The sequence below is a fragment of the Mustela erminea genome, chromosome 5, assembly GCF_009829155.1.
Source record: "Mustela erminea isolate mMusErm1 chromosome 5, mMusErm1.Pri, whole genome shotgun sequence".
NCBI classification, from domain to species: domain Eukaryota; kingdom Metazoa; phylum Chordata; class Mammalia; order Carnivora; family Mustelidae; genus Mustela; species Mustela erminea.
The window spans coordinates 142,354,530-142,374,637 of NC_045618.1; the positions used below are offsets into that span (position 1 = coordinate 142,354,530).

Genomic DNA, 20,108 nt, shown 5'->3' on the forward strand with positions numbered 1-20,108 from the left:
CCTCGGGGCAGCAGCAACTCGCCTTCCTCCTGCCCTCCCTCTCCTGGGTCAGCTAGCTCAGCCCCAACGCACCCGCCCAGGGGGTGGTCCTCTGCCCCCCAGCCTAAGGGGCCACGCCTGTCCGGGGGCCCCAGGCACCCCTCCTGCTGCCTGCCTGCCAGCCTCTAGGAGACCAGGACCCCACACTACCCCTCACAGCCCCCCAGGTTTCAGCCATGCCCCCACCAGTCAGGACATGCTGCGTCCCAGCAGCGGGCAAGGGCCCAGCCTGGCCTCAGAAGGGACCGGTAATGACTTGGTAATGTCCATTACCAAGGACATCAGCCCACTGCCCCCGGAGCTGCAGGTCCCTCTGCCAGTCCCGTCTGTCCGGCCACCCGGCCACCCTCCGTCCATCCAGCCTGCGGCACCCGCTCCTAGCCAGCTCTTCTGGGGAAGCTGGTCAGGGAGAGACCACCCTCGGGGGCTCAGAGAGGGCTCCCCTCAGGCCAAGACCTCGGTGGAGTGGGGGCAGGGGCATGGCTGAGAGGTGACGGCGGCCTTAGCACTCAGGCTGGAGAGCAGGGAAAGCTGCACACGAGGGCTTCAGAGCCCCTGGGACTTGGGACCCGGCACTTGACAAGTCTACGAAGACACAGAGGACGACGGACACCCCAGGGCGTGCAGGGGCCAGCCGGCAAGGGACCACCCCCCACCCCCACCAAGGATGTTGCCTAAGCACACAGAGTGGGGGGAACAGAGGGACTGTAACCTGGGCTGGTGGGGAAGGTGGCCTGCTGGGCTGGGCTGGGCCGGGCCGGGCCGGTCCCTTCTGAGGCCAGGCTGGGCCCTTGCCCGCTGCTGGGACGCACATGTGCGGGTGTGGAAACCAACACTGAATCAATGTGGGGCCCGGAAACCCCCGAGAAAGCGGCCCCAGAGAGACCACGGCCCGGAGCACCCAGGGCAGGGCCAGGCCGCTCTCCCTGAGGCCCAGAGTGGGGGCCTGGCCGGGGGTGGGGAGCTCCCCAGGCTGCAGTCTGTGCCCGCTGTGGCCAGACGTGGTCTCGGGCTCTGGGACACAGAGCACAGCCAGGGCGTGGGAACCAAATGCAGCCAAACCAGTTCTGGGCGCCAGGCTTGGGGGGGGGGGAGGGCAGGGCAAGTCAGGTCCTCAGCAGGGGAGCGAGGGTGCGGGGCGGCGGCCGCCAGCAGGTCTCACAGACGGTCCTCAGCCAGCTTGCACACCCGCTTCACCCGGGCGTAGGGCCCCAGGGAGTCCTCGAACACAAAATCCCAGAGCACCTTCACCCACGAGTGGTGCTGCGGCAGGTGGTCGTAGTACTCGGGGGCGATCTTCCGCACCTGCAGGAGGGCGAGCGGGGTCAGAGACGGGGGCCGGGCACGCCTCCCGGCCGCACACACGCGCGTGAACACACAAGCTGCATGCACGCGCACACACACACACAGGGACGGCCTCCCAGGGGACCCATGTCCAGCAGAGCCAGGCAGCTCAGTGCTGCCCGACGCGGGTGCCCCCGGCCTGGGACATAGCAGACCCCGAGCCACAGCCCTCCTCTCCGCAGCCCGTGCCGAGTTCCTGATCCAGGAGCTCCAGGTGGGCCCGGCTTCTGTGCCCCCAAGCAGCCCAGCCTGGCTTGAATTCTGCTGAGCCACAGTCCTGGCCACACTCCTCCGCCCAGCGTCCCCCCCCACCCCGCTCCTGCCCCCTCTGCCCCCACCCTCAGCCCGCCTCCTCCAGGAAGCACTCCCAGCCTCATTGCCTGCACGGGCACCCCCACCACTCTTCACTCCCCCGGGGGGGAACGCACCCAGGGCTCACGGCCTGCTTTAGAGGGGAAGATCAGGGAGCGGGAGACCAGACGACCTACTTGAAGCACGAGCAGGGAACCCTGACTCTGGAAAGGCTCACAGCTTCCGTGACCACCTGGGGTCCAGATTCCGGCTCTGCTACTCCCGGCCTGAGCCTCTGCCTTGTCTGTGAAATGTGCACAACAGCAACAAGGACGCCCCCTGCACGGGCCTGGGGGGAGGCTGAGGCAGCGCCCCGCACAGAGCAGGACCACAGGAGCTTCGGCAGGAGGTGCAGGGGACACGAGGAGAGCAGGGGTCGCACAGCCAGGTCGGACTCCTGAGCCACACAGCCCGGACAGGTGCTCGCACACCACACACACACACACACACACACACGCGCGCGCGTGTGCCTGCCACTGCGGCACACTCAGACACACATACCAGCACCTGCACACACGCGTGCACACCCGGACAACACTCACGCCCGTGGAACACGTGCACACCGGGCAAGCACGCACGGACTCCAGCGCTCTGACACCCTCCCCACCGGAGCCTCCAGCCACCCCGGGTCTCGGGTCACCCCCGCGCTTTCTAACCCACCAGCCCAGCGGCTCCTCCTCCTCTTCCTCCCTCTCTCTCCTCCAGAAACTCCCCAAACCTGGGGGGGCTCCAGCTCAGGCCCAGTCCTAGGGTCCATGGAGTGCCAGGCCCACCCTGTCCACTCTATGCCACAAAGGGGCCCTGCACGGTCACAGGGCAGGGACCAGAAATGAGCAGGGACAGGGGAGGTGGGAGCCCAGAATGCGGTACAGCCAGGCCACCCTGCCGGAAGGGGCGGGCAGCGGACGCGCAGAGAGGACAAGGGGCTGGCCGACGGCGTCCAGCCTGCGTTCAAACAGGTTTTCATTCCCCCACGAGCCCCTGCCCTCCCAGGAGCCCCCCCATTCTACAGCCAGACCCCACCTATCCTGGGGGCCTCTCGCGTCGCCCCAGGAACCACGACCCAGAATGCAGCCAGACAGTGATTCACAGCCCGTGCGCACCTGGCAGGGCCCCCCGCGGCCCCCCGCGGCCCCCCGCCGTGTGCCACGCACCAGGGGCAGGTTGCAGCCCGGGATGCTGGGGAAGTCGTGGTGCTCCACGTGGTAGCCCACGTTGAAGGTGATGCAGTTGAGCGGCCCGTAGTAGGAGTAGGTCTCGTGGCCCTTGAGGAACATGTAGTGCTCGGCCACGAAGTGGCCGGAGATGGGGTGCAGGCCGAGCCCCAGCAGGGAGCTGGCCAGCAGGTAGACCACGGGCTTGAGCCCCCACAGGGCGAAGAGGGCGGCGTCGGCGGCCAGCTGCACCAGGGCGTTGAGCACCTCCATGCGGGTCACGGCCTTGGGGTGCACACACAGCGGCCGCAGCGAGTAGAAGAAGGGCTGCAGCGCCAGCCACAGCAGCTTGCGGGCCGGCGTGCAGAAGAGCCAGCCCTCCAGGCGCGTGGGCACGTCCACGTCCAGCCCGTCGCCGCCCAGGTAGCGGTGGTGGTCCACGTGGTACTTCTTGAAGGACGCGGCGTAGGGCACGCCCACGGGCAGGTTGGCGAAGACGGCCAGCCAGCGGTTGTGCGCCGCGCGGCCCGAGCCGAAGGCCGCGTTGTGCGACAGATCGTGGATGGCCAGCGTCAGCGAGTGGTTCACGCAGCCGCCAAAGGCGTAGGCCCAGAAGAACAGCCAGCGCCACGCCAGGCCCCGCACCAGGCGGCAGGCCAACAGCTGCACCAGTACCAGCCCCAGCACCGTCCACTTGAGGCGGGGGTCCGGCCGCATCAGGGCCTTGATGGCCGGGTACTTGGCTGCGGGGAGAACGGAGAGAAGGTCACAGTGAGGGCCGCGCGCTGGCCTCCTGGGCCTCTCCCTCCCCCCATCATCCACTGAGCCCCAGGCAGGGACACGAGGTCCCTCCAAACCCGGGCCTGCAGACATCTGGGGATCCCCGGAGCCGCAGAGCCAGCACACCGGCCTCCCCACCAACTGGGGGCTCGGGGGAGACTTCCCAGAGCAGGGAAGGTATCTTTGCCACGGGCCTGAAGAGCGAGCAGCTGTCACAAGTCACAGTACCAAGATGCCCAAAATCCAAGCAGCGGCCAAGAGCTGCAGGCCAGTGCGCTGCGGTGCCAGGGGCTTCCGGCCCGAGGGCCAGGGTGCGTGGGGCTGCCCCACGCGCTGGGAACCTTGAAAGGCACAGGGCTGGCCAGGGGCAGGGACATGGAGGGCTCTGGCTCTGGCTGCAGTGTTTCAGTTCTTAAACAAGATCTAAGGAAACACGATAAAATGTTGAATTCATTTATTTTGGGGTGGGGGGTGCTCATTACAGAATCTTTTGTACTTTTCTGTAGTTTGTTCTATAGGAAAGAAAACGACAATGATGGTGGGGGTGGGCGGAGCAGGGGAGGGCCTTCTGGCCGGAAAGCAGCCAGGCCCTGATTGGGGGTGCCCCTGGGGCAAGACAGAAACTTCCCGTGGGAGGGGGTACGGAGTCTGGTGCTGTGTCCAGGGGTGGGGATGCACAGGGCCAAGGGGTCATCCCACGCTCAGGGTGACAGACCCAGGTCTGCTCCGTACCCTGGTTCCCAGGCCCTGGGACACAGAGCAGCACTCTGATGCATGGATATGGAAACTGAGACCCAGGTCAGCAGGGCGTATCCTGGGCACCCTCGGGAAAGCCAGTGCTGGTCTCCAGTGTCTTCATACCTCCTGCCCACAGAGCAGCTGGGCAGCCTCGGGCTCCCTTCCCCGGGCTGGTCCACGGACAGGCCCCAGAACCAGCCAGGCCCAGGACAAATCCTGCCCAGGCCTGTCCTCCCACTGACCCAGGAAGTTACTTCCCCTTTGTGCCTGGAAGGGAAAGATGTGACAGCTCCACTCAGCAGAAAGTCCCCAAAGCCAGGCCCCTCCGCCCTCCTCCCAGCCCACAGGCCTTTCTGAGAGCCATCCAGCAGTGCAACAGGCTGCTTCAGAAGTAATGAGCTGCCTGTCCCTGGAAGTATGCGAGCAGAAACACACGATGGGAGCAAAGGGAGTCTGCTCCAGTCAGAAGGGAGACTCTGGCTCAGAATCCTCCTGCCTGAGCCGCCTCCCCGCAAGTCCCTCTTGGGGTCCCTCGATCTTGCTGTGTGCCCCGGCCTCCATTCCCACCCTCTCTGGGCCTCGGTGTCCTGGTGTGTGATGGCAGGGGCGTGATGTGCTTCACAGGGTGTCTGTCCCCAAAGAAAGCAAACAGCCAGCATCTGCTGGAGATGCTGCAGGGAGCTGGGGTCCCCCTCTGCCCAGAAGCCAACAGAGGGCCGCAGGCAGCCCCTCTCCCAGCGCCACCCCCAAGCCTCCGCCTCGTCACACAAACCGCGGTGCGGGCTGCGACACGGGAGCAGAGATTTCCACGGCCCTGAGGACAGCCCTCGAGGGGCCGAGGTGGGCTGTGAACCCCACCGTGGACACAGCCAGAGCCCTGCCCCACCCCCGCAGCTCCCCCAGCCGCGGCCCTCCCCCTGCATACAGAGGCTGCCTCCAGCTGGGGACAGTGCCAGCCCCCCCCCCCCAGCTGCAGGAGGCCACGGGCCCCTTTGATCCCAGGAGCTCCTCCCTGAGGCTGGGCCACGGACCGGCCTGGACCCCGCCTGGACCCCGCCTGGATGGTCGCAGCAAGTGTAGATGCAGTCGCAGGACTGCAGGACTTCAGAAATCGCAAGCCAGCCCAGGGACAGGTGACAAACCTCAGCCCCAAGAGCAGCACAGGACCCGGTGTCCCAGGCGGCTGGGAGAGGGCAGCATTCCGAGCGCGTTCAAATCCTCGCTGTGGGTGCACGTTTCCGGCGCACAAAGATTTCCTACAACTCAGGGGCGAAGACAAACCACCCAACAGCGGGCGAAGGACCCGCACAGGCGCCGTCTCCAGACACCAGCCAAGGAGCCCAGAGAGCCGCTCCACGTGGGCAGTCACGGGAAACGCAAACTAAAACCACAGGAGGTCCCGCCGCGACCAGCCCCCCAGAAGGGCCAGAGTCAAAACCAGACAAGGGCAAGTGGCCACAAGGATGGGGAGCGCCCGGAGGCCGCGTTCCGGGGCTGCTGGTGGGGAAAACAAGCTGGCAGCTACTGGAAAACCGGAATGTAGGATTGCCGTATGGCCCAGCAAGCTCACCTCTACACAGACCCAAAGACTTTTTTTTTTTTTTTTTTTAAGATTTTGTTTATTCATTTAACAGAGAGCGAGCAAGCTCACAAGCAGGGGGAGCAGCAGAGGGAGCGGGAGAAGCAGACCCCCTGCTGAGCAGGGAGCCCACGCGGGTTCAATCCCAGGACCCCCAGATCAATCCCAGGACCCCCAGATCACGACCTGAGCTGAAGGCAGACACTTATGCGAGTGAGCTACCCAGGGGCCCCCCATTCCCACCATTTCACGGAGGAAATGAAAACCCAAAGAGGGGCTCCTGGGGGGGCTCAGTCGTTAAGCCTTGGCCTTCGGCTCAGGTCACGATCCCACCAGGATCGGTCCCGCATCGGGCTCCCACTCGGCGGGAAGCCTGCTTCTCTCCCTCTGCCTCTCCCCCTGCCCATGCTCTCTCTGTATCTTTCAGTCTCAAATGAATAAATAAAATCTTAAAAAAAAAAAAAAAAAAGAAGAAGAAGGAGGAGAAAGAGGGGCGCCTGGGGGGCTCAGTGGGTTAAGCCTCTGCCTTCGCTTCAGGTCATGATCTCAGGGTCCTGGGATCGAGCCCCGCATCGGGCTCTCTGCTCAGCAGGGAGCCTGCTTCCTCCTCTCTCTCTCTCTGCCTACTTGTGATCTCTGTCTTCCCAATAAATAAAATCTTTAAAAGAAAAAGAAAGAAAAAGGCAGAAAGTGCTGACCCAGGCTGCACGTGGATGAGCCTTGAACGCATGAGGCCGAGTGAAAGCCGCCAGCCACTGGGGCCACGAACTGTCGGGCCAGGACGAGTGAGGGGGACAACAAGCAGTTCCTAGGAAGGAAAGGAGGGGTCAGCAGGGGTCAGCAGGGGCCAGGAGGGGGTGGAGGGGGAAGGCGGAAGGGGGGGGCCGGAATGGGTCTGCGCGACTCCGTAGGCAGGATGTGGAAACAGCCACGGCGCACGCCGCCGTGAGTACCACGGAATCAGACACGCCAGCGCGGTCGGTTCCCACAGCAAACTGCCGGTTCTGTGTATTTTGCTGCAGTTTGGAAAAACTTGAGGAGAAACTGGCCGCTCAGGGCGGGTGAGCTCAGTGGCAGGACTGTGCAGGCACTGCCCGCTGGGTCACGGGCGGGGTCACAGGCAGGGTCACAGGCAGGGTCACAAGCAGGGCCACAAGAAGGGCCGATGGATCAGGCCCGGCAGGGCTGGGCTAGCCAGCCCAGGCAGGCACGAATGGTGGCCTGGCTGCAGGGTGACCGCCAGGGCATGCTGGGGACACCAGCCCCACCGAGGCCAGCAGCTGTGTCGTCGGGGCACAAGGACTGAGAGGGGACAGAACGCTGGGCTGATGAATAGCTTACCCTGCCCAGGGGTGCCGCCCACACTGGGCTCACAGCCTCTGGCCTCCTGCCTGCGCCGTGGGAGGGACCTGGCTGCTGTGAAGGTCAAGGACTCTAGGGCTGCTTGGCGCCCTGCAGGCAGAGTAAGACTTGGGGTGGCCAGTGCCACCTTAAGCCAGGAGACCCCATTCACAAGCTGGAGACAGAGACCACTGGCAATGTTGGGGGAGAGGGAGGTCAGTCGTGGCCCCGAAGATATCCGTGTCCCAATCCCAGAAGCTGAGGAGGTTCCAGACCCCAACATGAGAACAAGGTCGCACTGGGCATCCAACGCCAGCCACTGACCTTGCAACAGGAGGGTGACCTGGACCGTACAGATGGCCCAAGGTCATCCCAGGGCCCTCCCTCCCAGGGCAAGCGCAGGCAGGAGAGGGGGTCCCCCCGGGGACAGAAAGGACCCCATTGCCCCTGCTGGTCATGAAGGTGGAGGAAGAGGGGGGCTGAGAGCCCAGGAGCACAGGTGCCTGGAAAGGGCTTCCTCCCCGGAGCTCCCTGGGACGTTGCTCTAGGACGCATGACTTCAGCCTGATGAGACCCACATCAGGCTTCCGCCGCCCCAAGTTGTTAGAGAGCATGTGTGTGCTGATGCCCCCCAACTTGTGGTTACCTGTCACTGGGGCCCGGGGAGACTGAGGGCACCTAGACCAGACAGGAGTTAACAGTGAGCACTCCAGCAGCTGGGCCTGTCACAGGGTCCACTCCTCCGGCCCCAGCCCTGGTCCGTCCTGGCACCGGCATCGCAGGGCCCAGGGAGACTCACACCCCCCCACTCCAAGCCCCCCGCCACCAGCCCGCCAGTCCCCGCCCAGGGGGACCACCAGGTGGGATGAGAGACAAAAGGACCCCAGCCTGGGAGCCAGGAGCGGACTCAAGGGGCAGGCCTCATCCCAGCCTGCTCCCCTCCCAAAGGGCGTGAGAGGAAGAGGGACACTTCAGAGAGGAGGCCTGGCTGCCTGGGCAGAGAGGCACTTCGGGGCAGGGGGGGACTTGGGGCTGGGGGGCCCGGGAGGGGGGAATCCAGCAGCCCCAGTGGGGAGGGTGAGATCACAGTGGGAGAAAGAATGTCTTCCCGAAGGCCAGGGTGACGAGAGGTGCTGGCCACCTCAGCCAGCAGGAACGCGCTCGCCCACAGCCCAGGGCCAGGGAAACCGCTCGCAGAGCGCCCCCGCGACCTGTGCACAGGTGGCTGGCAGGGCGGACCACAGGCCACAGGGCTCTACCAACCTCCCTCTCAGCAGGGGCGGACTCCGGGCACCAGCCTCCCCCTGGTCAGCCAGGAGCCTGGCCCTTGAGGCCTCCTGAGGCACACCTAGGAGGCCCAGGGAGCTGGAGGCCAGCGGCTTCTCTCTCGGGCCTGTTCCCATGCATGCCCTTGGAAGGCGGCCAAGCCCGAGGCGGGAGGGCAGGGCAGGCCACACCTGTGGCAGGAAGGCAGCCTGGCATGCTCTGAGGCAGTGGGACCCCAGCTCGGGCACCGAAGCCAGCACACAGGCCACTCCTGTGCTCCCCAGAAGCGGCTCTGACTTTGGACAATGGGCCCCAGATGCCCCATCTGTCCAACGAAGACAGTAACCCCGCGGGTGGGGAGCTAGGGCGCACACCCCTGCGGTCCCAGCTTCAGGGAGCCTCTTGCCCCTTCCTCCTTTTCTTAACAGTTTCCCAAAGACTCAGGTGCCGCCACTCGGGTGGCCCCACTGCCTCCCAGCCTTGTCTCCACACTGGAGACAGGGACAAAACTCTGGCCCGCCCACCTGGGCAATGGTGCGGCGGGGACGGGGCTCTGAGCCCCGCGAGCCTTCTCACGGCTACTAAATGCAGTTTTCTGAGCCGAGAGTAACAATGTTCCATCTTCTGTCTCGGGGCCTGGGTGCTACTCCCGGGCGGGTCTGGGTGCTACTCCCGGGCTGACCTGGCCCAGCTTGCTCTGACCTACCCCAGGCAACAAGGGCCACTGGGCCCAGCCATCCTGCTGGAAGCCCCGAAAAGATGGGGCCGACGTCCAAACAGGACTCCAGGCCGCGCAGGGCGATCCCTACAAGGGGCCAAGCACCTGCGCCCCGGACCGCAGTGCAGGAAGGAGCCCCGCAGCCAAGGAGAAGGCAGAGCCCCGGGGCCTTGGCCGGAAGTGCCTGCGCGCCGGGGAGCTGGGAGCGCCGCGGACTCCAGACAGGCCCCGGCTCCCCCGGACGTCCGGCAACCCTGCCTCCTCCACGGCGGGCGGGACGCGCGGCACGTTCTCCCGCCCACCTTAAGGTCAATGTCTTGCTGGAGGGGAAAAACTACCTTCCCCTGACAAAAGCACGGCCTCCGGTATCGCAGGTCGTCTTTAGCACATGAAAGTTCTTTTGAGGGACGCCCGGGAGGCTCCGTCGGTTAAGCCGCCGCCTTCGGCTCAGGCCGGGATCCCAGCATCCCGGACCCGCCCCGCAGCAGGCTCCGTGCTCCGCAGGGAATCGCTTCTCTCTCGGCCTCTGCCTGCCTCTCTGCCTGCCGGTGTGTGCTCCCTCCCTCTCTCCCCCTGACAAATAAATAAATAAAATCTTAAAAAAAAAAAAATCCTTTTGAAACCTTTTCTCTCCCTCTTCCAACCCCACAGTGTATAATCTGCCGCCCTCACAGCCTGGGCCGGCAGCTCCTTCTGCCCACGGACCCCGCCCCGTGCTTGAACAAACCTCCATTTTGCACGAGGACGACTCAAGGATTCCTTCTTGGTCCTCGGCTCGACTCCTCCCCACTGAAGCTCACCTGTGTTCTAAAACTTCATCCCCACTGGACACCCCGGGCCTTCCGTGGGGACCCCGGGGAGGCCCTGTCTTAGGAGTGGGGCTACTCCAGACCTGCCTGCCAGAAAGTCAGTCCGCACACAAGGGCAACCGTGAATCCCAACTGCTCACGCCCAGAGCTTCCTGGGGAGCGGGGGGACCTGTGGGGACGTCCCACAGGAGATGCTCGGGAACCCCTGGCCACTCAGACCAGAGGTGGAGGTCACGGGGCATCGGAAGGACTGGGTGACTGCAGCCATGGGCTTCAGGTGTCTCTCCCGGGGTCAGAGACAGTCAAGGGCAGGAAGACAAGACAGGTGCCCCATCGGACCTAGCAAGGTCATGAGGGCCCCAACAGGAGCCACGTCCGCACAACCTGGGGCGAGATGGCAGGAGAGGGGGAGTGCGGACGTGGGGAGGACGGGAGGTCCAGCTGGGGGACAAGGGATGTCAGGAAGCCAGACAGAGATGCTGGGGCAGGGGTCACGGAACGGGCAAGGGGAGCCGGCCCAACAAAAGCGGGACGGCCCGGGCCTCTTCCAGGGGCCCAGAAAAGGAGGGCAAGACGGGGAGAGCCCTGAGGCCGCACAGCGCTGGGCTCCATCCTCTCTGGGGGGTGCCCAAAGAGGAGGGACAGAAGCACATACCCCACCCCACCCCCAACAGCCCCATGGAGGAGCCCTGGCCCCGAGCTGGACCCCCACGCCTGGCCAGCCTGCCGGGCGCACCCAGGCCCCCGGCTCAGAGACAGCAGGAGGTACGGGGACATGCAGGCTTCGAGAGCTCAATACGCAGGGGGGAAGCACAGACGGCCACCCGGAACAGAGACAAACAGACCCATGCATCATGCAAATGTCTGCGGTCGCCCAGGCGTGGCCCAAGGCAACTGGGCACCTGGCCAGGAACAGCAGCCGTTGTTACAAGTCACACTGGCTGGGCTGACACGGGAAGGAGGGTCCGAGGTCCAGGGAAGCTCGGGGAAGCGTCCCACAGAGCAGGGTGAGGCCCATACTGCCAAGACATGGCCTTGGGAGCCCCAGCTCCAGCCCCCCCGCCCCCAGCAGGATGCCCGCTGGGGCCCAAGCGAGGGCTGGGACACCAGCAGGTGCAGGGAACCTGAAACATTCACCCTGCCCGGGAGCGGGCCCTCCCCGCTGGGGAGACAGGGAGACGAGGTTCCCACAGCAAGGTGAAACTACGTGCCTCATTTCCAAAGCCTCCCCAGCCCCCCACCCACCCAGAAAGGGGGGAACAGCGCTCTGCAGGGATGCTGGGCTGGCAGGCAACCTGTGTCCTGGGGCTGAGAGGTGTGGTCGCCAGGACAAAATAGCCAGAGAAAATGCTGGGTCCCAGGTCAGACTGCCTGCAGCCCGGCTCACCCCCACAGCTGGAGGTCCCTGGGCAGCCCCTGTCCCTCTCTGGGCCTGCTTCGCACTCTCCCTCTTGAAGGTGCTGGCTCGGACCGGCGAGAAGCAGCCTGCTACCAGCAAAGTGACTTCTAGGTGACTTCTACGCATCCCAAGGACCCAACACACAACAGACTTGTTCACAGGACCCAGAGAGCAGGGCAGGAGGGTGGGCCTGGTGGGCCCCGAGGGCCCCCACACCAGTCTCCGGAAAGGCCTCCCCACAGATACTGGCTCACCCCCCACCTTCTCCTGACAAAGCCCGCAGGGGGAGGGGAGGTGGAAGCAGGTAGTGCCTGGGGAGGCTGCTGGGCCCTTCCCTTGCCCTCCAGAGGCAGCCAGGGAGGTCGAGGTCCCCAGGCTCCAGGGTCTTCCTCCCAGGTGCAGGCCTCCCACCTGCCCCCTGCTGACCTGTGGACTCTGGCAGGGGCCCCAGGAACACAAGGGCCTTCTTCCCGCCAACACTCTGGACCCATCCCTGCGTCCAGGCCTGCCACCACTGGACCACACACTCCTACCACCTCCCCAAAGAGGCCACGTGCCATGGTGTGACAGTCCCAAGGACTATAGGGGAGGTCCCTGTCATTGCTACTCATTGCTACTCACCACCTAAGTATTCCCAAGTCTAGAACATTCTATGGCACACAGCAGCTCACTGCTGACCACCTGCTTCCAAGCCGGGGGCTCCAGCTCTGTCCCTCCCAACCCCCACCGGCTGTTGAGTAACTTGGCAACTCTCCCAAGAAGGCACCTGAAGCTCTCTTAATCCCCTGAAGGGCTTCCCTGCAGCCCCGCCCCAGGCTCCCCTTTGGAGCCAGGAGGAGCCAAGCCCGACACCTACGGTCAGTCGGTGGGTCGGTCGGGAGGCACCCTGGAGACCTGGTTGCACACAGAACGTGTGGAAAGTGGCCCGAAGTGCCTTCAGGAGCCACCGTGCCCCCCCTCACCTGCCTCTCACTGAATCTGTTTTTTTTTTTTTTAAGACTTTTATTTATTTGACAGACAAAGATCACAAGTAGACAGAGAGTTGGGGGGGCAGGCTCCCCGCTAAGCAGAGAGCCTGATGCGGGGCTCGATCCCAGGACCCTGAGATCATGACCTGAGCCGAAGGCAGAGGCTTAACCCACTGAGCCACCCAGGCGCCCCTAAATCTGCTTTTTGTTCAGTGACAAACATTTGCTGAAAGTCTCTGGCAGCGAGATGGGAGGGGTTCCCCGGCTGCTGGGGGTGGGGTGCGGCTCTCAGGGCGCATCCCGGGAGAGGGACACACGGACACACACACACACATGAGCACATGCACATCTGACATCAGAGCCCAAGGACCGGTGTGAGAACCTGGGGGGCAACGGCACGTGTTCACAAGGGACCGCCAGGTGAGGACAATACTCCCCGACTGAATTATGCAACTTCACTGAAGTCCCCGGCGTGTGGGATTTACGGTTATGTAAACTGGGCCTCATCAAAGCTGGTACATGTTAACGGAACAAGGGGGAAGGTAGGCCCGGGAAGGACGGGGCATGCAGGGCCGTGCAGAGGCTGGGATCCCAGAGCCGGCCGCCATGCGTGCATCACGTGGCAGGGACAGCAGCTCTCTTCAGGGGCCTGAGACAGAAGAGGACGGACAAGAGGCTGCCCGTGCCCCGACCGGCTCCCCGAGCAAGCGACTTACCCCACAGGGAGCGTCAATGTCTGGAAAGCAGACAGAAAAAAGAAAAGGTGGGGCGCCTGGGGGGCTCAGTCAGGTGCTCTGCTCAGTGGGGAGCCTGACGCTTATTACGCGTGCCAAGCACAGGGCCACAAGAAGTCACGCACAAACCCTTACCCAGCGGGGAACAAGGACTAGGACTGCTCGGGTGGAAAAAGGAGCTGGGGCAGGAGAATGAAGTTCCCAGGGGAAGACAGACAGTGAGATAACAGAGAGTCCTCGCCTCACCAAACCGCCTAGAAATGCGGGTTCTGCTGGGTTGTCTCCCAGCTTCCCGGGGGGACAGGGGTGAGCCCAGGAGGGCAAGAGCCAGAGCGTGGCAAGTCCCAGGTCGCAGTCAATGCTGGAGGGGGGAACCCGGGACCTCCTGGCAGCCTCTGCACAAGCGCCTGTCACAGGCCTGTCTGGGGAGCCCTGCAGGCCAGGCCAAGGGGCCAGGCCGAGGGAACCGTGGCAGAGCTGCGCCTGCTCTGACATGGGAGCCTCCAACCCGGAGGATGAAAGCTGTCGGCCACAGTCGCCTGCAGGTACAGAAGAGGCCGGAGGTGAAGGCACCTTGCAGGGGGGGAGGGAAGACGGGGAGCCGTGCAGGTCACCGCATGGCGATCCTCCCTTCGCCAATCTCTGCCCGCACTGCGCGCTGCCAGCTGGAAATCGGCCACGAGAGAAGTAAGTGCAGAAACTGCCAAGTGCCAATTTGCAAATCAGGAGCTTTTTGTTCCCCCCAGAGAGTACCAGCGTAATAACACCGTGTGTGTGTGTGTGTGTGTGTGTGTGTGTGTGTGTGTGTGTGTGTGTGTGTGTGTAGTTTTTGGTTCCCTCCAGAGCAGTGTAGTATTTCTGAGTAAAGGACATATAGGCTGAGACCTGAGGGACATGTATGAGTTTGGTTCATGAGGAACAGGGGGAAAAGAATTCAAGCAGAGGGAACAGCATTTGCAAAAACCGTAAGGGAAATGGGCAGATGGGGTATGTTCCACAGAAGTCAGAGAACAAGTCAAGAGAAAGGGCAAAGGCCAGAGTTGGGCTGCCTCACAGGCCAGGGCAGAGGTGGTTTTTTCAGAAAGGGAAGCCAAGTCCTTGGACGATTTCAGGGGAGGATGTCCCCAGGCCAAGGAGGAGGCAGGTGTCAGCCCTGAGTGATCACCAACGGCCTGCGCTGCTATGAGCCCCTGTACCCTGCCTGCCACTCCCGCTGCCCACACCACTTAGGGTGACAGCTCACCTCCCTTTTCTTGGAGAGCCATTCCTCTCCCACAGAACAGCCCTGACTGTGTGGTACTGGGGGGCTTGCCCATCACAGCCCCCTGCCCCCTGCCCAGCCACACCACTCACAGCTCCAGCCAGAGGTCGGAGGCTCCAGGGGCACCGGGGAGGGAGCGAGCTCACTCTCTTCCTTGGAATCTCAGAGTTGGGTGGACACAAGCCCCCCTGACGGGGAGGCGGCCCAAATGCCACCCGCGGCAGGGGCAGAGAGAGAAAGGAGCCCCACGGTAGGGTGGGGAGCAGTCGTGAATTCCCCTGAGGGCTTCAGCCCGGTTCAGTTCTGGATTTTCCCGCCCCGGCCCTGAAAAAGCAGCCGCAGCAGGGGCCTTTCCTACCCAAATAACCCAACAATTGCCAAGAGTCTGACTTCCTTGTTTCCTCTTTTGTTTTCCTTTGATTATTTGAATTTGTGTGTGTTTGGTTTTGTTTTGTTTTACTAAGCCTGCGCCCTGTTTTCGTGAGGAAAAAAAAAAAAAAATCACAAAGCTATTTGTTTTTAAAGACCAACTCAAAGCCTGCTTCTTTCCACCGCCCGCCCAGCTTGGCCTCCGGTCGGCCCTGGGATCCCAGTCCTGCTGGCTCTGTTCCTGCCTTCAAAGTACAGGGAGGCTCAGCCAGTGGCCTGAGAGGTGTGGCTCTTAGGGGCGGCGAGGGCCTCCATTTACTCAGGACACTGTACCTTGGGGAGCCTGTCCCCATGAAGGCAGGGGCTGGAGATGGACTTTGGTTCTGCGGGTCCCCCCGGCCCCCCGGAGCGGGTGCCCCTGGGTTCTGACTCCTTCCCACAATAGGCCCCGGGGGGGGGGGGGCTGGAGCCCTAAAGCAAGTTCACTGCACACCAGCCTGGCCCCGGCTGCCTCCCATGCAGGTGGCCTCAACCAAGCCCCTTCCCCTCTCTGATCCCCACCCCACTGCCCCTTCCATAAAGAGGTACTAGCGGCTACTGGGCTACTCGCAGAATTTCTCCCGGGCTGGGCACAGCGCAAGCAGCCGGAGATGAGAGGTGGGAGGTACTCCAGTCCTCGGGGAGAGCTCGGGCCTGTCTGCAGAGGTGGTCATCATCATCCGCGGCAGAGGTGGTCAACATCATCCGTGCTACACTGCAACATTCACTGCGTGCAAGGCTAAGTACTTAACACTACCTCACTTAACGTGCACATCTCTGAAAGGAGTATAGCCCTTTTAACTCAACCAAGCCTCTGTTTGCTCATCTGATGACTGACGTGCCCAGGGTCACAAGGCTCAGGAGTGAGGAGTGTTGAGCTGCCAGCACGAGCTCACAGCCATGCTCTAGACCCTCCGAAATCTACTGCTCCACAGAGATTAAGAACCTTGAACTAGATTCTAAAACGGCTAGGACTCGCAGAAGACCACGAACAGCCAAAGCAACCTTAAGAACAAAGAAGTCATCCGAGGTATCGTGCTCCTGAATTTCTGACTATACTACAAAGCTGAAGTGATCAAAACAGTTAAGTTAGCATTAAAACTAAACACGCAGATCAATGCAACAGAACAGAGAGCCCAAAACCAACATGCATGTGGTCAAGAGGATGTGCCCACGAAGGCGACAGGAACACGCAACGGGCAGACAGTCTCTTGGCAGGTGCTGCTGGGGAAACCGCACAGTACACGCACCACGGACACACCCGGACCGCCTTCTTACAGCACGCGCGAAATAAACTCAAAATGGATCGGAGACTTGCATGCAAGACGGGAAACCCAAAAACTTTAGGCAACAAGCTCCCTGACATCAGTCTTGGCAGTGATTTCTTTGACTTCCACGCCGGAAATAAAGGCAGCATCCACGAAAAAACAAAACAAAGGGAGACTGCATCAAAGTGAACACTTCTGCACCGTGAAAGTGACAATCAGCACAAAAAGGCAGGCCCTGGAATGAGAGCAGAGACCTACAAATCGCGTCCTCAATAAGGAGATGATACCCAGAGCACAGGAAGAACTACACCTCAACAGCAAACCAAGAGAAATTTGATTAGAAACTTGCATAGACATTTTTCCATGGAAGAGACACACAAATGACCAACAGACACAGAAAGATGCTCAGCACCTCTTATCCTCAGGAACATGCAGATGGAAATGACCAGCGGTCACACCTGACACCTGTCAGAATGGCCAAAACCCACAACGTAAGAACAGGTGTTGGCCAGGATGTGGGGAGAGGGGAACCCTCGTGCGCTGTCGGTAGGAATGCAGACGGAGGCAGCCACTCTGGAAAAGGTTGGAGTTTCCTCAAAAAATTAAACTAGAAACTACCCCACCACGGTGCAGCAGTTCCAGGGCTCGGTATTCAACCACAGAAAACAAAAACAGAAATTTGAAAACATACAGCCCCCCACTCCGTTCGCTGCCCCCTTGTGTACGAGAGGCGAGACCCGGACGCAGCCGGAGTGTCCATCAACAGATGAAGGGAGAAGACACGGCTCTCCCCAAGCCGAAGGAAGGGACCATGAGGGACCCTCACTGAGGAAGTCAGACCAACAAAAATACCGCAGGATTCCACTTACACACGCACGATTCCACTTACACACGCCCTCTGAAGACAAAACCGAACCACACCCAGACTCCAAAGACAAAACCAACCCAGACTGGTGTTTGCCAGAGCCAGAGGGGTACAGAGGGAGGGCGGAGGGCATCGGAGTCCAAATGAACAGTTCCACGGGAGCGGGGGATGGGCACGTCCCGTGCAGCAAGGAGCCTAGAGCCCACGAAACTGCACTAACTTTGTACTGTGCCCGGAAACATCCATAATGGCATATGTCAACCACGCTTCAATGAAACAAACAAACATGGGGCGCCTGGGTGGCTCAGTGGGTTAAAACCTCTGCCTTCAGCTCGGGTCATGATCCCGGAGTCCTAGGATCAAGTCCCTCATTGGGCTTTCTGCTCAGCACAGAGCCTGCTTCCTCTTCTCTGACTGCCTCTCTGCCTACTTGTGATCTCTCCCTCTGTCAAATAAACAAATATTTTTTTTAAAAAGGAAACAAACAAACAAACAGAGCCAGTGGGGCAGAGGAACGAAGGACAGACGGACGGACGGACACCTAGGCAGGGCAGGAGCTGTCAAATGCTGGTGAGGGAGGGTAAATGGCTCATTAAGGCCAAGTTCACGAGTCCAAAAACAGATGGAACTGGAGGAATCCCCAGCCCCCAGTGGAAGTGGGAATGAGCTAAACTGCCCGGGAGGGTCAGCCCTGGAGACCTGGTGCTGTCCGTTCCCTGGCCCGCATCACCTCCTCTCCTCCAAGTCCTCCAGGCTTCCCCGCCGCCCTGGCCAGAAGCTTCCCCCCATTGGTTTCAGGGCCCATGGTTTCTCTCTTCAGAGATCCTTTTCTCTATGTCCGGGAGTGCCGAGTAGCACACTGGGCACCTCTTAACATCCTAGATCTCATTTAAATGTCACACCCTCTCTGCCAAACGCACAGAGCCCAGAGGGTCTGGACCCCTCCTCCAGGTAGCTCTGCAAGTCAGGGTAAGTTTCCCAGCCTTCTCCACCCGGGGCCAGGTGCCCAGCGAGCTGTTAAGGACGTAGGGGACAGTCAGGGGAGGGGAAGGAAATGGAGCCCGGCCTTGGCAGCAGGGTGTGGCCAACACACCAGCCCTCTCGGGAGGGGCAGGACCAGGTGATCCCCGAGACCCCCAGGAGTGCACGGGTGTAGAGAGGACGCTCCACAGATCAGACCACAGTAGTGCCGGGTTACTGTCCACCTCCCAGCAGAAAACCACGAAAGTCACCCACCCACCCAGGGACACCAGCCAGGGTAAGCCACAACAGCCCCGCACTAACTATGCGGCGTATCTGGGGTCTGAAAGCCTTAGAAGTAACAGGATGGGTATCTCATAGTCTTGGAGTGGGGCGGGACACCAAAGAGAAAACTCTCTAAAGAAAAAAAGCCAATCTTAAGGGGCTGCCTTCAGCTCAGGTCATGATCCCAGGGGTCCTGGGATAGAGCCCCACGATCCTGCTCCCTGCTCAGCGGGGTGCCTGCTTCTCCCTCTCTCCCTCTACCCTTTGCCCTGCTTGTGCTCCCTCTCCCTCAAATAAATAAAATCTTAAAAGGCAGGGGTGGGGGGGGGCAATCCATTTGAATGCAGTTAAAAAAAAAAGAAAAGAATGAAAAGCTAAGCTGCTTTGAGAGCAAAACGGAGAAAATACATGCAACATGTAAGGAAAGAGTTAAATCCTGCTGTACAGAGAGCTCTAACCAACAAGTCAGAGACCAACCCAAGAGAACAAAGAAAAAAATCTAAGTGGCCAATTAAACTTTGGAAACAATCATCCCCAAACTGCAAATTAAACATAATAAAATAGCACATGTCGCCTAGTCAATCTGATGAAAAGCTTTGCCAACCTCAGGTGTAGGCGAGGGAGTGTGGAAGCCACAGCCCCGCCATTTCTGGGGAGTGAGAGTAGCCTGTCCAGGCTGCTGCACACCCTGGGGACTGTGGGGACAGTTTGGTGGCATCTAGTGAAAACCAGGCTGGAGGAGATCCCTGGCTGGCTCAGATGGCTGGGCGTCTGCCTTCAGCTGGGGTCATGATCCTGAGGTCCTGGATCAAGCCCCACATCAGACTCCCTGCTCAGGGGCGAGTCTGTTTCTCCCTGTCTGCCTCTGCCTCTCCCAAATGGTATTTAAAAAAACAAAAAACCCGCGAAGTCGAGAGCCCGGTTCCCCGTGGTCCCCAGCAAGGACACTGTACGTCCCCAGTCTAAAAGAAGCCCCTGGCTTGACTGACCACAACTGCGTTGGCAAAAACCACTTTAGAGGACACTAAATGACAAGAGGAACGGCCACCACGTACTAAGCTGTAAAATATACGTGTGACGAGACAAAGGCATTTGGGGGCATATTCTTTTCTTAAGTCGTCTCTCTCGCTGCGCGCTTGCTTCCTTCCAGGCGCTCGTCGCGCCCGAACCCCGGGACCCGGCTGAGCTCAGCGGGCTCTACCTTCGCGGGCAGGACGGCGCAGCCCGTACACGGACGGTCCCGGGAACGGACCCTTGCCCCGCCCGGACCCCGCCCCACGACCGGCTCGAGGCCCCCACCACGGGGACACTGCGGCTGAGGCGCGCTCCGCAGGCGCGCGGATCTGGGCTGGGGTCCTCGGATCGTGGACTCCAGGACGCAGCCCGAGACGCGACAGCAGGTTCCAACCGGGCGGGGGGACCCTCGGGGACCCGGGCCGAGGACCCGGGGGCGGAGGGGGAAGCGGCGCTCCCACCCTCCCCGAAGCGGGGGCGAGGAGTGCCCGCTGGAGATCGGGGCCGGCGCCACAGGGACCGCGGGGCTCGGACTGGCCCGCGCCTCCCGACGGCCCCGCGGGTCTGCCCCACCCGCGGCAGGGGCCGGGCCGCGCTCACCGAGCATCTCTTTGCGGCGCTGCGTGTGCGGCTGGTCGGTGTAGACCCACTCGAAGTCGGTGCGGCCCGCGCGGTTGCCCATGCTGCGGCCGGGAGCGCAGCTCGCAGCGCGTCGCACCACTCGGCCCCGCTGCACCTGTCTGCCCTGCCGCGCCCGCGGGGACCCGAGTGCGGCTCGGGGCGGGGGCGGGGCCTCTCGCGGGGCGGGGCCAGGTGCGCCCCGGGAG

At 62.0% G+C, this 20,108-nt stretch overlaps 1 protein-coding gene across 1 annotated transcript; it reads right to left on the minus strand.

Annotated features, from left to right (window-relative positions):
- Positions 1–309: 309 nt before the first annotated feature.
- Positions 310–20,060, minus strand: DEGS2 (delta 4-desaturase, sphingolipid 2). The gene is made up of 3 exons (XM_032345256.1): positions 19,882–20,060; positions 2,889–3,631; positions 310–1,344 (listed from the first exon to the last, which is right to left on the minus strand). The coding sequence occupies exons 1-3, from the start codon at positions 19,961–19,963 to the stop codon at positions 1,198–1,200; spliced, it is 972 nt and encodes a 323-aa protein (XP_032201147.1). The 5' UTR covers positions 19,964–20,060; the 3' UTR covers positions 310–1,197.
- Positions 20,061–20,108: the final 48 nt, after the last annotated feature.

Excerpts from the sequence above, each read along its gene's own strand:
- DEGS2 (XM_032345256.1), bottom strand. The coding sequence starts at position 19,963 with ATGGGCAACCGCGCGGGCCGCACCGACTTCGAGTGGGTCTACACCGAC. Across the intron at positions 3,632-19,881 it reads GCGCCGCAAAGAGATGCTCG|CCAAGTACCCGGCCATCAAG; the intron begins GTGAGCGCGGCC and ends TTCTCCCCGCAG. Across the intron at positions 1,345-2,888 it reads CGGGCTGCAACCTGCCCCTG|GTGCGGAAGATCGCCCCCGA; the intron begins GTGCGTGGCACA and ends GCCCTCCTGCAG.